At 37.5% G+C, this 16,174-nt stretch overlaps 1 protein-coding gene and 1 long non-coding RNA gene across 8 annotated transcripts in view; one reads left to right on the forward strand and one right to left on the reverse strand.

The window, feature by feature from the left end:
* Positions 1–9,832: 9,832 nt before the first annotated feature.
* Positions 9,833–16,174, reverse strand: part of kcnh7 (potassium channel, voltage gated eag related subfamily H, member 7) — a 103,950-nt gene continuing 97,608 nt past the window's right edge. For 5 of the 7 annotated variants that reach the window (XM_055008502.1, XM_055008501.1, XM_055008500.1 and 2 more), the window contains one exon: positions 9,833–10,748. In XM_055008502.1, the coding sequence (XP_054864477.1) occupies positions 10,345–10,748 (404 nt within the window). In that variant the 3' untranslated portion in view covers positions 9,833–10,344. Of the gene's footprint in view, positions 10,749–12,333; positions 14,629–16,174 lie in introns of those variants that run through there. The other 2 variants (XR_008600838.1, XR_008600837.1) reach the window with 2 other exon arrangements.
* LOC118469359 (uncharacterized) lies at positions 10,747–13,948 on the forward strand. The gene is made up of 4 exons (XR_008600839.1): positions 10,747–10,873; positions 12,167–12,202; positions 12,869–12,934; positions 13,814–13,948. It is a non-coding gene; the product is annotated as an uncharacterized LOC118469359 (long non-coding RNA).

The following is a 16,174-nucleotide window of genomic DNA, read 5'->3' on the forward strand; positions in this document are numbered from 1 at the left end:
AAACGATGGTGTTGTCCTGTAAAGAAAAGCTTTCTCTTGAATGTTATCCTCTCTTCTCCTCACACTATCTCCCTCTTTTCAGCTCTTGTTGAAGAAACAAATCAGATTTTCAGCGTTTGATCAGCTCTACATGTTCTACCTAAGGGTTAGGAGTCACAGGGCTTGCTTCGGAGGACGGTAAACCTCGCCTGTTTCAACCCGCTGTGTGAATCCAGAGGGAAAAGTCCGTGTTGAAACTGCAGAAATCATATCAGTGTGCAATATCAAATCAAGACAAACTAATGAAACAGCATGTAGTCAGCGCAACACCTGGGTTTAAGTGTTGTCTGTCTCGCAGGTCCTGCTTGCTACATTGAGAGGCTATATCATCATCATCCTGGAAGCAGTCCACAGCATTCGAAGAGCAAGTTTTGTTTTTAAAAACAAATAAGGTACATATAAAAATAAGGGCAAATTAAATACTTTGTTTTAGGAAAATAGGTCTAACAGATTTTTTTTCTAAATCTTTGTGGATGTGTTATGTGCTGTACCTTACATGTTCAATACACAGCTTGGTCGAGACCTTTTTATAATTGAGCCAAGTGCAGTCTCCATGCAATACGTGAGCTCATCTTGGAGGTTATGTAGCAAGAAAACTAAAAGGACTAACTCATTTTCATCATGCAGTTCAATCTAGAAACATTTACACGGAGGAGGAGCAGGTTGTCTGTGCGTCGGGCTGATGTCATATCGTAAAGGCTAGAGCAGGCAAAAAGAGCTAAGGCTGTCGAAGGCTGAGCTGTGTCCTCAGCCTAAAACACAAGAAATAAAAAATCATCTTTTTGTGTAGTTTTCTGATGATGTTTTGTTAGTAACTCAGGAAATTGTACGTTTTGAAAGGATAATGGAAGACCTAAAGCATGCAACAGAATGGAACTTGAAGACTCCCACCAGCTGTGAAGGTGATTCAGGGTGTTGCTTCCTGTCCAGCAGTTTTACAGTTAGATGTTTAATGTTGAGGCAGGAGACCGGACTTTCTCTGTGACCAAATGACAAATACATGGTTTTTTTTACGATAACATGACAAAATAGCAAGGTGTAAATGGAAAGACCCATAGATGACATCGATACGGGCACTCTGAAGTGAATTTGGGATGTTTAAATCAAGCCAGGTAGAGATTTTGCGCGACCAAATAGCTGTATAGCCATGGCAACTTTTGATATGTGATGAATTTTTAGTTCACTAAAAGTTGTCTCATGATTGGAAGTAACTTAACAAGGTGTGAAAGTTCAATAACGACCAGAAAACCAGATAAAGTCTCACTCATTCATCACAGAGGGTCGCTACAGTATGTTGACCTGTTTTTACAACTTGACCCATGTTGGTTGGTGTTTCGCCCTGTTCAGTGTTTTATTATAGTTAATTTCACTTGCCAATGAATCCACAGCATCTTTTTATCTTCGGTCAGGTTTTGTAAAATTACTTCCACAGCGTATTTAACCCTAGAAGTAAACACAGATCAGTGTATTTCCTGTATTGGCTCGTCATTATTGCTCTCAAAGACTGACAGAAGTTGTCGCTGTGCTATGGGATATCATTTTTTACACTGTCCAGTATTTCAAGCTGAATAAGAAGTGGGTTTTCATCTGTCATGGCAATGTGGTGTACAGTAGGCACGCTAAATATACAGACAGGTCTCTTGGTAAGTTTGTGGCTGCGTCAATTTGTTTGCTGATAAAGTAGGAGCTTTAAAGCTGTGGAGTGAAATAGAGAAATGCTTCGGAAAGAGTTTCAAGTAGCTTTGTTCCCCCATGAAGAGGGGAGTAGTAGAAAATGAGACTTGATAGCTACAGTAGTCTGTGAGCATGCAAAGATCACACCTGATCGCCTGGTGAGGAACGTGCAACAAACAAAGAAAACATGAGAACCCAAATCATGCATATTTTTTAGAAAAAGCACATTAGGTGCCTCGTGTTGCTGGCAGTGTTCTATTGGAAGTATGTACACAGTAAATGATGACTTTACATATATGTTAATAATATAGTTTATAAATACCTCTGTATAAATGATTTTATACATCAATATCAGAGCGGAGGGACGGTTAGTGCTGGGAGGTTTTCTCAAAAGGAATGGAAGAAAGTCTACAGTTTTTATCCTTTGCATAATCAGTCTCTTTCGTAGACCCTGAGTCAAGCTGGAGAGGAGACCTTCAGTCATCGTCGAAGGGTTTTTGGGTAGGAAGGGGCCTACTTTCCTGGAAGCCCCGGGTCAGACACTGGCCTGTGGAGTCCCAACATTCCTGAGCTGCTGGGGACATCGGGGAGAGAAGCTTGCCGGCCTGATGGGAACCTTGGCGGCAGCTGTTGGTGCTGCTGCTCTGCCGAGTCCACGGCATTCAGTGTTTGTCTCTGCTCGGCCTCGCTTCCAGTAAAGTTCCCATCTGGAAGAGTCTCTGTGTGGAGGAGGACTGGGGAGGGTTCTTTGGATTTGTTGGGGCCCGTCTCTGAAGCAGGACTCTGAGGGCGACAGAACACAGTGAGTGTCACAAAAACACACCACACATAATTACACAAGGGTTTTCTAATCATCAATGAGCCTTTCAACACCATCAGCTAACACAATGTAGCATTAGAACACAGGAGTGATGGTTGCTGGAAATGTTCCTCTGTATCCCTATGGAGATATTCCATGAAACATTTCCAGCTACAATAGTCATTTACCACATTAACAATGTCTACACTGGATTTATCATTCATTTAATGGTATCTTCATTGAAAAAAAAAAGTTTTTCTTTCAAAAATAAGGGCATTTCTGAGTGACTCCAGACTTTTGAACAGTAGAGTACACTGAAGGCAACAGACAACAAATTAAACAGTACATATTGCATCAGGTCTTCTTATTCCACATCCACTGAATGGCTGTAAATTGTTATCAACTAGCGTTATGTTATCTTCACCTCACCTCTAAAAAATGATTATTACTATATGAGGATGATTAATATTGATGATTATTTGGTGATTAATCTCATGGCCATTTTCTTTGTTAATCATTTGCGCCACTAAATGTCGCAAAAAATTATATTCAAGAAACTACAAAAAATAGTTTAAACCAGGGGTGTCGTACATACGGCCATCCCATGGGATGGCTTTTATTTATTTATTTATTTATTTTTGGCTTTGGATGGCTTTTAAAAGTGCAAAAATTACAGAGAAGACATAAACTTCAAATTTCGAATAATTTCTAGATGTTGACAAGTTGTTTTGATCATAAAATAAAACACTAAATTGTTTAGTTCCAGATACCTGAGACTGAATGTTTTGTGTCTTTGTAGATAAACTGTAGTCTGTAAGTTATAATGTGTAAATGATAAATTGAGGCGTAATATTGTTAAAATTGCACTTATTTCTCCTAACAAAATTCAGGTTGTTCATAATATTTTGTAAAAAGATCATTCATTAAGTGAGAACATTTTCAGAATGTACTTTTTGGCACTAAAACAAAGGAAATATATGGATTTGTGGTTTTTTTACAGGTTATTCTGCTGTGATTTTACTGGTCCGGCCCACTGGAGATCAAACTGGACTGAATGTGGAACCTGAACTAAGATGAGTTTGACTCTCATAATTTATTCTGATATAGTTTATCTTGTCTTAACAGTGCTTCCCAGCTTAAAATCTGCACATTGGAAAATACTTCATAGCCTCATGTTTGGTGTTAATCTTGATTGGCTGTTTTGTTAAATTGATTAAACATGTGAAACTACATGGAAGCATGACTTAATGCAAAACAGAACTGAATTTGTGTCAAGTGTTGTACAAAATGTACATCCAGAGCAGATGTGATCATGTATAGCTCATTAAGTTATTCCCTGTAGTTTTTATTGGTTGTGGAGGGACTGATTAGTGGAATTAGGAGAACCTGTGGTAGTACTCACTCTCTGCTTCCCTGCACAGGTAACACTCTGGTTTGGTTACGGTGTTTTATTTATTCTTCTGGGATTTGGTTTGATTGAAGTTAATAAATCTAAGCTTTAATGGTGATACTGGGTGTGTCTCGTGGCCATTCTGAGCCAGGTGTATGTGCAGTGAAAGATGAGTGTGTGGTGTACCTGGGGCCGAGGTGGAGCTGGACCCAGGCTGAGCTCCGACACCGGCTGGACCCTGATGGCCGGCCTCTGGTACTCGGGGCTGGAGGTGACAGTGCTGTAGGCGGGGGGGCCGGCCGTGGTCTGTCGCTGGAGGAGCTGCAGGATGGCCTGGATGTCTGCAGTCATCTGGGACTCCAGTCTGATGGACAGAAGAGCAAAATATGAAACGACACGAGTGGACGTACATCCTTCTGGTCCAGTGGGAGTCCAGGTGAGTGTTGATTATTTAGATCAGGGGTGTCAAACGTGCGGCCCGCGGGCCAAAACCGGCCCTCCAGAGGGTCCAGTCCGGCCCTCAAAGTAACTATAATTTTAAAATAATTTCTAGACCATGACAAGTTGTTTTGATCATAAAGTAAAATATTAGATTGTTCATTGTTCTTTTGTCATTTTGTGTGTCATTTTTGTAATATTTTGTCTTGATTTTTGTCTGACTTTTGTTGTTTTGATCATAAAGTAAAATACTGTATTATTCAGTTCCAAATACCTGTGACTACATGTTTTGTGCCTTTTTAGAAAAACTCTGATCTGGAAGTTGTAATGTGTAAACGATACACTGAGGCTGAATGTTGTTGAAATTGAACTTATTTTTCTTCAGAAGTTTTAGGTTCATGATGTTTTGTCAAAAGATGATTCCTTAAATGTGAAGATTTTCCTAATTAACTTTTTTGCACTAAAACAAAGGAAAGATTAGGAGTTGTGGTTATTTCTAGGTTATTATGCTGTGATTTTACTGGTCACTGGAGATCAAACTGGGCTGAGTGTGGAACCTGAACTAAGATGAGTTTGACCCTGCTGGTTTAGATGTTTAATAGTCTTGATGACCATCTTTAAATTAAGTCTTCTAGTTGGCTGCTGCTGAACACATATAAGAGTTAAAAGCATAAACGATGCTGATCATCACAACAGATGATTAAAATGCTCTTGTCAAATCCCTCACTGTCCCATCAGTGCAAATTTTATATATTATACTGTTGGAACACCATTTTTTTGAGGATAGTACAAACATTTAAGAAGCAAAAATAAACTTAAAGTATTACTTAAGCTTTATCTGATTGTCAACCCTTATAGTTATGTCATGATTTATATTTTTCTCAGAAACAGAAATTATGACAATGAAATGAGTGGATTAACAGATTTTACGTGCATTCAGTGCATGACAGCATTGATAAATTCAGAGGATTTCCTTTGCGGGTGTGGTTGTAATAGATAGATGCTGGTGCTAAAATGTAACACTAGGGGGAGACTTAGAACTTACAACTGCATAAATGTTCAACAGTATAGGGAGTAATACAGGGTGGGCCAGATGTAGGCTTTAGCTCTAATTTATCCAAACCATAATTCCAAAGCAGTATTCCATATCCTTTATTCACATTTTGGAAATGTTATTGAGCAATTCTTCCAATTTTGGTTTCAATTTTTGTGATATTTTCTTTTTTTTCTTTTTTTTACCGGGATTGTAAGCAAAGGCAAAACCAAGAGTGTGAAGCTGCTGAGCAGGTGTGACATCATGGTAGGGAGACTTTAACACTCCCCACCTTCACATCAGGCAATTTATCACATAGGAAATAACTCTGAAAGCACAGGTTCAGTGGCTGATAAGTGTAAGACTACTTCTGGCCCTCCCTGTATAGTGGCTCAGTGCTTCTGAAATGCAGATACTGAATGCAGTTTCTCACAACTATATGCAAATTAAAGTTCTGCATTCACTTACTCGCAAAAAGTTCTTTTAGCAACCCAAGCATGCATTAAGGCATGAGCAGCATTATGTTATTGAAGCTGATTTTAATCACTGCATTTGATATCGTGTTATAATTGTGCAAAGTAGCTGGTAAATAAAGTAGTAGAATAAATCAAATACACTGAAATGGAAGCATAAAGTACCTCCTAGCAGCTGTTTAATTAATTAGTCTGCCATGTCCAAAATATTCACATCTCTTGAAATGTTCTTAAATTCAAATTTCTGTTTTCTAGAGCCTTCTGAGATCCTCTAAACCAGGGTTGTCAAACTCATCTTAGTTCAGGTTCCACATTCAGCCCAGTTTGATCTCCAGTGGTTGGAACAGTAAAATCACAGCATAATAAACGATAAATAACCACAACTCTAAATGTTTCACTTTGTTTCAGTGCAAAAAGGTATATTTTGAAAATGTTCACATTTAAGGAGTTATCTTTTTACAAAACATCATGAACAATCTGGAATTTCTGAAGAAAAATAAGTTCAATTTCAACAATATTCAGCCTCAGTTTATTGTTTACACATTACAACTTCCAGATCAGAGAGTGTCTACAAAGGCACACAACAACGGTATCTGGAACTAAACAATATAATATTTTACTTCATGATCAAAACGACAAAAATCAGACAAAAAAGGCAAAAAAAAAACAAAAAACAAAAACAAGACAAAATATGACAAAAATGAGACACAAAATGACAAAAGCGAGAAACAAAATATGACAGATGACACTGAATCAGATGAGCTGATTCCTCGGGAAACTTTAACACGTCATTATAGCTCAGCTCACTAAGTTGGGAACATTTCTGAATAAGGAGCATTTGTGCAACTTCACCGTGACATCCAGCATCTGAACCTCCCAGGATGACGTCAGGTCTTTGCAACGTGTCTGCAGCTCGTGGCTGTGGCTATAAATAGACAGCTGCTGACTGTCTGCCTCCCCCTCATTTGTATCCGTGCACCAGCCGAGAATCTCACGAGCTGCTCACACGGTCCTCTCTCTGCACAAACCTGCTTCATACACTGCTGGAAGTTTTCTGCCAATTACAGGCACAATTGTGGAATTTGTGTGGCAAACTGTGAAACAAGTATGACTGGAAAGATGATCCCAAAGGTGGTTTTAGCTTAATTTGAGTAAATTTAACATTTATTTGATGTTTAGGTGCATTTCAGTTACATAGATCCTTATAGACTGAGTTATTATGCTTCAAAATTGAAGTATAATAATATTAATATTAGGGAATACTATAATACAACTCTTCCAGATCCAGACAAACCACCACACCTCAAATGACCGTTCCAAACCACTCTAGTCTTCGATGCAACCACAGATTTCTTTCTGCAGCAGATCATTCTTGCACAAGCAATATCAAACTCCATATCCAATATTTTCCAAATGGTATTTTTGGTAAGGGCGTGCTTTTTTGTATATTTATGTCTCGGCATATTGTGTCTCCATCTTTAAGCTTGATTCGTTGACCAAGATCATTTTGGATGGATTCTACTTTTTATTTATTTTCTTTTCGTCTTCAGAATCAAAGCAGGCAACTACACAGCATACGATCGTATGTGATGTTAGAACGGACTGAATCAGCTTTAGTTAAGGCGTCTATGAAATAAAGTAAATGCCATAATAATAATAAGTAAATTTCTTAGCTCCCTGTACAAGCCCACTGTTGCAGAAGAACTACATGGTTTAATTTTTTAAATATTATGTTGCTAGTTATAAACTTTATATTATTTTTGTGCCTCATTTTTTCTAGCCCTCTCTTAAGAGAGTGTGTGTGTGTGATGTGTGTGGTGTGTGAGTGTGTGTATTTTTTTTGCTCATTTTCCACAATACTGAGTTTATTTATATATTTAATACTATATATATATATATATTTATTATATATATATATAATACTCTATATATATATACATTATTTTTAAATTTATTTTTTGGCTTTTTTTTCTCTATATTTGGGTCTTACAGGGTAACAAGTCAAAAATTACTTTCTAACTTCATGTGTGACGGGGAAAATGAACCAAATCTGAGCTTCAAACTGAGGTATTTTATCAAAACTGCATTCTATGTTTACACAAACAAATTAAAAATTAGTAAATGTATCCTTTATCCTGTATGTAGACTCATCTTTTTTCCTCCAGGGTTAACCAACTTTGTATATATGTATTACAATTAATGTACCTTTTTTTGGATTAGATTTTAGCGTCCTAACTGTGACATTCAGCACATTACTGAGTTCCCCTTACTTTTTATCCTTGGCTGTGGTGTTTCCATAGAGACGCAGGACTTTAGAGTGAGGGAAAAAAAATGGACACAGGAACTGGAAAGGAACAGAAAGTGCTCTGGGTTCAGACACTTTAATTCCTAGAATTGAGGAGTCGCATTAGATTTGTTTCTAAACCTAATGCAGTAAAAGTAACTTGTGTTTGATGTTTTGTTTCAGGCCTCTGTTCACCTGTTCAGGTGTTGCTGCAGCAGGTCCAGCCGTTGCTCCACCTCTCCATAGGTGAGATACGTATCACTGTCCTCATCCCCGGCTGGCGTCTCCCTGACCACTGGGCCAACTCCTCCATGCTGTCGCCGGGGGTGCTGGTGGACCCACTCGTCCACCGTGGGAGCTCTGGAAGGTAAAAAAACACCGACAACATGATGTTATTAGAACAGTGCCTCAGGGGAAGCATCTTCTCATGTTGTGCCTGATACTCGACCCTGCTGGTGAATTTTTCTTCCTCTCCTTTAAGGTCGGACTGGATATTAAATTGGCTTGCTGTACGTCGCGCTTTGCCGAGCTGTTTATAGGAATCAATATCACTCTGATCTCTGCTTTGGCAGCAATCCTCTTATGGCTGTAACAGCTGAATTATGGGATATTACTATCAAATCAACATGCTGACACAGTTTCCCCAGTCTCAGCAGAAATGACGCAGAGTTGAAACACAAGGGGCGTCCTACCTCAAAGGTTATTGTGTGCTGTTGGAATGATTTCTGGGGGGATTTAAGGTGACGGTACAGTGCTTTTTCAGACAGGAGGGTCATATGAGGTCAAACTGCAAACATGAAGCAGCAGGGAGACATTATTCACAGCAGACACACTCATGTCCACAACATGATAGTATCTCATGTTTCCAGTGAGATTTTTCTTTTTGTTTGGTCTCAAGCTACAATCAAAAACCTGTGACCCAGAGACAGTTAGTGGATATATCTTCATATGTGAAGATTTAGATCAGGGGTTGTCAAACATGAGGCCCGTGGGCCAAAAGCGGGTCATTCCAGAGAGGGTCCAATCCAGCCCTCAAAGTGTAAAAATTACAGAGAAGACATTACTGCAGATTGTAAATTAGTAAAACAATAAATTTAAAATCATTTCTAGATACTTGACAAGTTGTTATTGATCATAAAGTAAAATACTAGATTGTTCATTTGTTCTTTTGTCATTTTGTGTCTCATTTTTGAAATATTTTTGTCTTGTTTTTGTTGTTTTTTTTTTTGTCTGACGTCGTTTTCCTCACGTTTTTGTTTTACTTCTAGTTTGTCATTTTGTTTCCCTTTTGTCTTGCTTGTGTTTTTTTGGTCTGTTTTTTTGTGTGTTTTTTTCATCTGAGTAATTTTTTTGTTTTTGTCCATTTTTTTGTAGCTTTTTTACTTATTTGTCAAATTTTTTCTCTTCTTTTTTTGTTTTGTTTCGTGTTATCTCGTTTTTGTCATTTTGTGTCATTTTTGTAATATTTTGTCTTGTCTGACTTTTGTCATTTGTCGCATGTTTTTGTCGTTTTGTGTTTCCTTTTTGTCTCGCTTGTGTTGTCTATGTTTTTGTTTCATTTTTGGATTCTTTGTCTTGTTTGTGTCATTTGTGGATTTTTTTTGTCTTATTTTTGTCGCTTTATAACTTTTGTATTTAATTTTTTGTTTTTTTGTTTTGTTCATGTTTTGTCTCATTTTTGTCATTTTGTCTTGTTTTTTTTGTCTGACTTGTTTGTCTCATGCTTTTGTCGTTTTGTTTCCTTTTTGTGTCTCTTGTGGTTTTTTGTCTCTTTATAACTTCTTTGTCTAATTTTTTGTCACCTTTTTGTTTTGTGTCATGTTTGTCTCATTTTGTCATTTTGTGTCTCATTTTTGTAATATTTTGTCTTGTTTTTGTTATTTTTTGTCTTTTTTTTTTGGTCATTTTGATTATAAAGGTAAATACTATATTGTTCAGTTCCAGATAGCTGTGACTAAATGTTGTGTTCCTTTGTAGACATTCTATGATCGTAAGTTGTAATGTGGAAATAACTTAAGATCAAATTGGGATGAATGTGGAACCTGAACTAGAATGATTTTGACACCCCTGATTTAGATTATTTAGATTTAGATTGGTGTGACAGTTTTCCTTTTGGGCTGAAGGATTTTTTAAAAATTCTTCTGAGTCAATTACCATTCTAGAGTAAAACTTTCTTAATTGTAGATGTGATATATTTTCTCACTTCTGTTGTGTTTAGTTTGTTTTAATCAGTTGTCTTGTGATGTTTGGGTTCAAAATGAGCCAAAAATAAATGGCTTGATAGTAAATAAAAAGACAGAACAAAGATGTAGATAAGTAACTAACTAGGATGCTTGTGTCACCTTTATATTCCTGGTTGTGCGTGTTGTCTCCAGCCGGTTCATCTGGTGTGCTGCTCAGTCCGAGGCCCAGAGTGTGGTCCCTAACCACCGGGTAGCCCAGGACACCAGAACACAAGGGTCTCTGCTCCTCCTCCTCCTCCCTGTCTTCCTCCTCATCCTCCTCCTCCTCTTCCTCCTCGGCAGACTCTTTCCTCTCCTCAGCTGCTGAGGAGACGTACATCTGCCTCCCCTGCTTTGCGTCGCTGTAGGCGGCCGCTGGGTCGTTGCCGTGGGAGCCTACGGAAAGAAATACTAATCAGGAAGTCTGCTGGGGGAATGCTGACTTCTCCCCAAAGTCTTCCTCTGGGGACGCCAGGGTTGCCTCATTAACTTTGACAACAGTGCTTTGCTTCAGGGTTGAGGTGAGGACAAACGGTGTTGAAAAAAAATTGAGTCAGACATGTTTAAAATGCTAAATGAATGAATAAACCTTTAGCTTTTTAGCTTCTTTAAACTGAGCTGAAATCTCAATCTGCACACCTGATTAATGGACTGTTAGCTACCTCCCCGCTCACTCTGTGTTACAGTGGGAGATGGCGACAGTATTCAGACAGCTCGTAGCCATGGTGACCAATTAGATTTGCCTGAATCGAAGCCAAACTGCTGAGTGCTGTGGTGTGGAGGCGCTGTCTCCAAGTCAAATTACAACAGCTGCCTGAGGGCAGGAGGCTGCTGTTTGTCTGAGCTGTTTTAACCACAACACACAGGTCCTGAAGGGGGTGATTTAAAAGGAAGCTCAGGAAAATCAGGGTTGATTGAGCAAAGTCTACTGTGAATGAGTCTAAATACTCTGTATTGCCTGGCCATCTTTTTTTTTTAATCCATATGCTATACCTTGATGACTGATGGCAATGACTTTTATTTTAAAGACATAGTACACCATTTTGTTTTTCTATGTACATACTATAATGATCTTTTTTTGAGCAACACTGACATATTTTTAAGGTGGCATACAACAGGGTGTCCCTAAAGTCTGGACACACAGGAAACCTCCCTACCTATTATTTTTTAATGTCTCCACAGATTAAACGTGGCTTTGTCGAAAGAAGAAAGAGTTGAACTGGTATTTCTCAGTGGACACCATAGAAAAGCCAAGTGGAATTCATCTGCTATCTTTCCATATGTCCATTCAACTGTTTCTTCTTGAGACAAAGACATATTTAATCTGTGGAGGCAGAAAAATATATATAATTATTGAGATTTCCTATGAGTCCAGGCTTTAGCGACCCTGTATATATATATATATATATATATATATATATATATATATATATTATTATTATTATTTTTTTTTTTTTTTTTTTTAAAGACCTACTACATAATATACTATGATGACTTTTTTTTAATCGACATACACCGATATATTTTCACTGGTCTAATGGTAAATTGTGGTTTTCAGTTTAAACCTGCTGTTTGACTTGATAGTGTTATATCACGCCACATCAGTTCGCCTGCCATTACTTGGCTCTACTGACAAGTTTGCTAAGATAGTTATCTCAAAAATTGTTGCTGAGGTTATCTTGTGCTCACATACATTCAAGAACAACTACAGTATTATAATGTTCGTGTCTACATAGTGCTTAATTGAACTCGAAGTGATTAGAGACAGACAGTGTTCTGTTTTAAAAATGCCAAACTTTCCTTTGTATTTGCAGGTGTGGTGTTTCTGTTCACCGTTCCAGTCTGGCTGGGTAATTTCGTAATTTCATAGGTCGCACACACACACATACAAAATGACTATTATTTGTTGGCATGTTTAAATATGAATGGCCAACCCTAAATAGAAATTCAGTACATACAAGTTACAAGTTTACACACTTCATGTAATTAACTACTCAGTTTAATAGGTGCTGTCTTCCTTTATAAATAATATGCAAAATGTATGATCCTGATGAAAATGAGTAACATGGGTCTTCTGCATGGACTGAGCTTCTTAAACATTATAAACTTGAACACAGGCATTAGACTTGGCACTTTTGACCCACTTGTCCAGATTTCATCAGCCATCCTCACAAACTGAACCGACGACATTTAAACGTCTCATGGAACTGTAATCAAAGTTTGACGTCAAAAGACTACTTGAAACATGTCACAGTAGTTTGTGTTGTTTGTGTTTGTACAAAACAAATATTTATGCAGAAATCGTCAGAGTTCAATGACATAGAAAAATTTCTTTGAACAGAAAGAAATAAAGGATTCTGATGGTATATGGGCAAGTACCATGTTGTGAATGATTTGCCACTTTTAGACATTTTCTTCAAAAGATCAAATGAATGAGACAATTGAGTTGGGTTGTTTTGGCCTTACACTTACAGCTGTAATGTAATCATAGTGCTGTGTTTGTTTTGTTTTTTTAGGACAAGCACCACAGCAAATGAGTTGTCAGAGAGAAGACCCAGGAGATGGTCAGTGTTCTTGTTCAGGTATGTACCCCCGAGTCTGGACTTTGACTTAAGCCAGTCCATCAGTTCCAGAACTCCAGATTCTTTTTTCTTGGTCCAGTAGTCTCTGCATTGGGGTCATTGTTTTGTTGTTATATGAGCCCACGACCAATCAGATTTAATCCAGAAGGGCATGATGCACCAAGATGTTGTGGCAGACATGCTTGTTCATGATACCATCAGTTTTAACGGATTTTGCCCATGCCATAATCTCCCCCGTGTTTCACTGCATGTAATGCATCTAGTATCAAAACGTTCTCCAGCTTTTCTGAGGGCAAGAAGAGTTCAGATTTGGTCTTGTCCATCTGTAGTATCTTCTTCCAGTCATCTACAGTCCAGTGTTTGTGCTCCCTGGCAAATTTTAGGTGTTTTTGGATGTTTGCAGGCCTCAATAATGGCTTCTTCCTTCAGTCATCTTATAGTCATTCTGCAGACTTTCTCAGATTCTGATCTAGGAGCATTAATCTCTGCCTGAAGTTCTGTCTCTAGTACTTCACTTAGCCTTGGTTTTCGGCCTCTTTTTGGTCCAAGGCAGACTATGAGAAGGCTTTGTCTTGCCCTATTTGTCTCAAAGAGTTTGCCTTGTAACTCATTGTCTTTCTGCATTACAAAATCACAATCATGTCTGGTGGCTTCACTCATTTACTCATCTCTTTCTTTCATTGTTCATAACAATTAAAAGCGTCACATGAACACAATTATATCTTAAAGTTTTGTTATGCATTTTCAGTCCAGTTGTGCAACTGGAATATGCATATTAGCTATTAAAGTCGGCTACTCTATTGATTATTGTTACTGTAGCCTTTTTTACACATTAAGATTCATCAGAATAACTTTGTAATAAATCTTGTCTGTTTTCAGGTTGTCTAGAAGGATGAAGCTGAAACAGAGCTTGAGAGTTCCACAATGGCTGTGTTCATCATCAGGGAGGATCCTCCACAGCCTGCACAAAGCATACAAATGGTATCAAAACACACCATTGATGCACTACTAAAGTACACGGATGTTTTGTTCTGTTTTATAGCTTGTGTACAAATACATTCTGGGATAATGAAAGGGTCAGTGAACAATGGATTGCACACTGAAGAATGTTCATTGTGGTTATCATTGAATGACTGTAAAGGTATCTCTATGCATATGTAAGCACTTCTTGTTGAGAAGTACATGTACATTCTAACTGTAATCTGTATGTACTCACAGTAGAAACATGAGAACAGGGTTTACGTGTTCCATATGATAAGATAATGCAAGTGACAATTTCTCTGACACTTTCTCTGTTAAACATATCTTATGCTGATGCATGATGCCGCCCCATGTTACATGACTGGTTGAAACTAAATAAAAGACGCAGAGGAGATACAGACTCTTCAGAGAAGGAAGGCTGTAAGCAGTGGTGCATACGTCTTTATCTCCCCTTGCGGCAAGTAAAAGATCTGAGCTCATGAGTACTGTCTTTCCTTCCTGTGCTGAGCATGTGTATTTTTCATAAACATAAACTTGGTCCTTCGAGCCGGATGCCAATAACACCTGGGACCCTAAGGAGCAGTTTGAGGGAGACCAAAGTCTGTGCACAGCCCCCTGGAACTGGGTTCGGGGATGAAAGACCTCCGTGTTTGAATTCCACGACGGCCGGTAAAACCCCGTTCAGGCTCCGCGTGGTTCCAGGTTGACGGCATCTGAACAAAAGAGAAGAGCGACAGGTACTGCACCAAACACTGAGTGAGTGTAAAAAGCGTTGATTAGGAAAGTGAAGCCCTGAGCTAAGAGAAGCTGAAAACTTACATAGGGGAGGGAAGCCCTAAGCTAGAAACACTAAAAACTTACAAAAGTGTGAATGTGTTAAACTGAGAGTGTGAAAAGACTGGTCAGTGATTGAAGCAGCGGACAGCCTGAAACCAAAACGGTGTCAACGTACGGCTGTTGTCAGTTGAAGTAAATCACTGAGCGTGAACAGTCATTAAGGTTTAGGAGGATTCTGTGATAACTCTAAAATGACTTTCAGTCCTGGGATAGGACCCCTAGTGGAAAACCGGACTAGCTAATAGAGCTGGCCTAGAAGCTTGTTTTCCAAGGGCTGGATTTTGGCTCATGAAGCATTGTTTTTCACAAATTCTCAATAAAAAAATACTTTTGAACACCACCACCAAACCAAAATGGGAAATAAAATACTTTAAACACTTATTAAAAACACATATTTATTAAAAACAAAATACTTTAAACACTTCTATTTATTATAAACACTTATTAAAAACTTTAAAATACTTAAAAAGTCAGTTACTCATATTTATTCTAATTTATTGATATTAATTGACATTAATACAAAACGTACTCTTATAATTATTAAAATTTATCGTTAAAATCATACTCTTTAATGCTAATTGTCAATAATTAAAAATCATACTCTTTTCATTGTAAAAAAGTCAGTTACTTATCAGTAGCCTCTGGGTTCCCAACCGTTCCTCCATCTACCTGAGCTATTCTTCTTCTTCCCCCCGGCGTTTCTGAGAGACATCAGGGGGCGGTTATGGAGCTCCAAATAGTGACCGACTAGAATTTTACAAAAACGCTTCGTCACTTAGTATAGTAAGCAAACATTCAGACACCAGCACCTACTGCTGGAGGAATAGCTCAGACAGATGGAGGAACAGTTGGCAACCCAAAGTCTGCAGGTTTGGCATGACTGCCACAGTTCAACTTCATGTACTATGTATTCAAAGAAAAGTACTTACATATTTTTAATACACTTTAAAATACTTAAATATATTTTTAAACTAGTTAAGTATTTTAAACACTTAAATATTTAAACTAGTAAAATACTTTAAACACTTATATATATTTTAAACTTGTTAAGTGTTTTAAACACTTACAAAAAATACTTTAAACACATTAAAAACACTTTACTTATATTTATTAAAAATAAAATACTTTAAACACTTATAAAAAATAAAACACTTTAAACACTTAATGAAAACACATATTTATTAAAAACACTTATTAAAAATAAAATACTTTAAACACATAAAATAAAATACTTTAAACACATCTAAAATAAAATATGTTAAACACATAAAATACTTTAAACACATTTATTAAAATGAAAATGTGGAGAAAAAATATATTTTTACAGTGAAACTTCTGATGTCCACATTTTCAACATTTTTGGGAAATTTTTGAACATTTTTTGGTGGAAAAAACGAAATGTTAAAAATGTTTCTTAAGAAC

This window comes from Amphiprion ocellaris, chromosome 24 (assembly GCF_022539595.1).
Source record: "Amphiprion ocellaris isolate individual 3 ecotype Okinawa chromosome 24, ASM2253959v1, whole genome shotgun sequence".
NCBI lineage: Eukaryota > Metazoa > Chordata > Actinopteri > Pomacentridae > Amphiprion > Amphiprion ocellaris.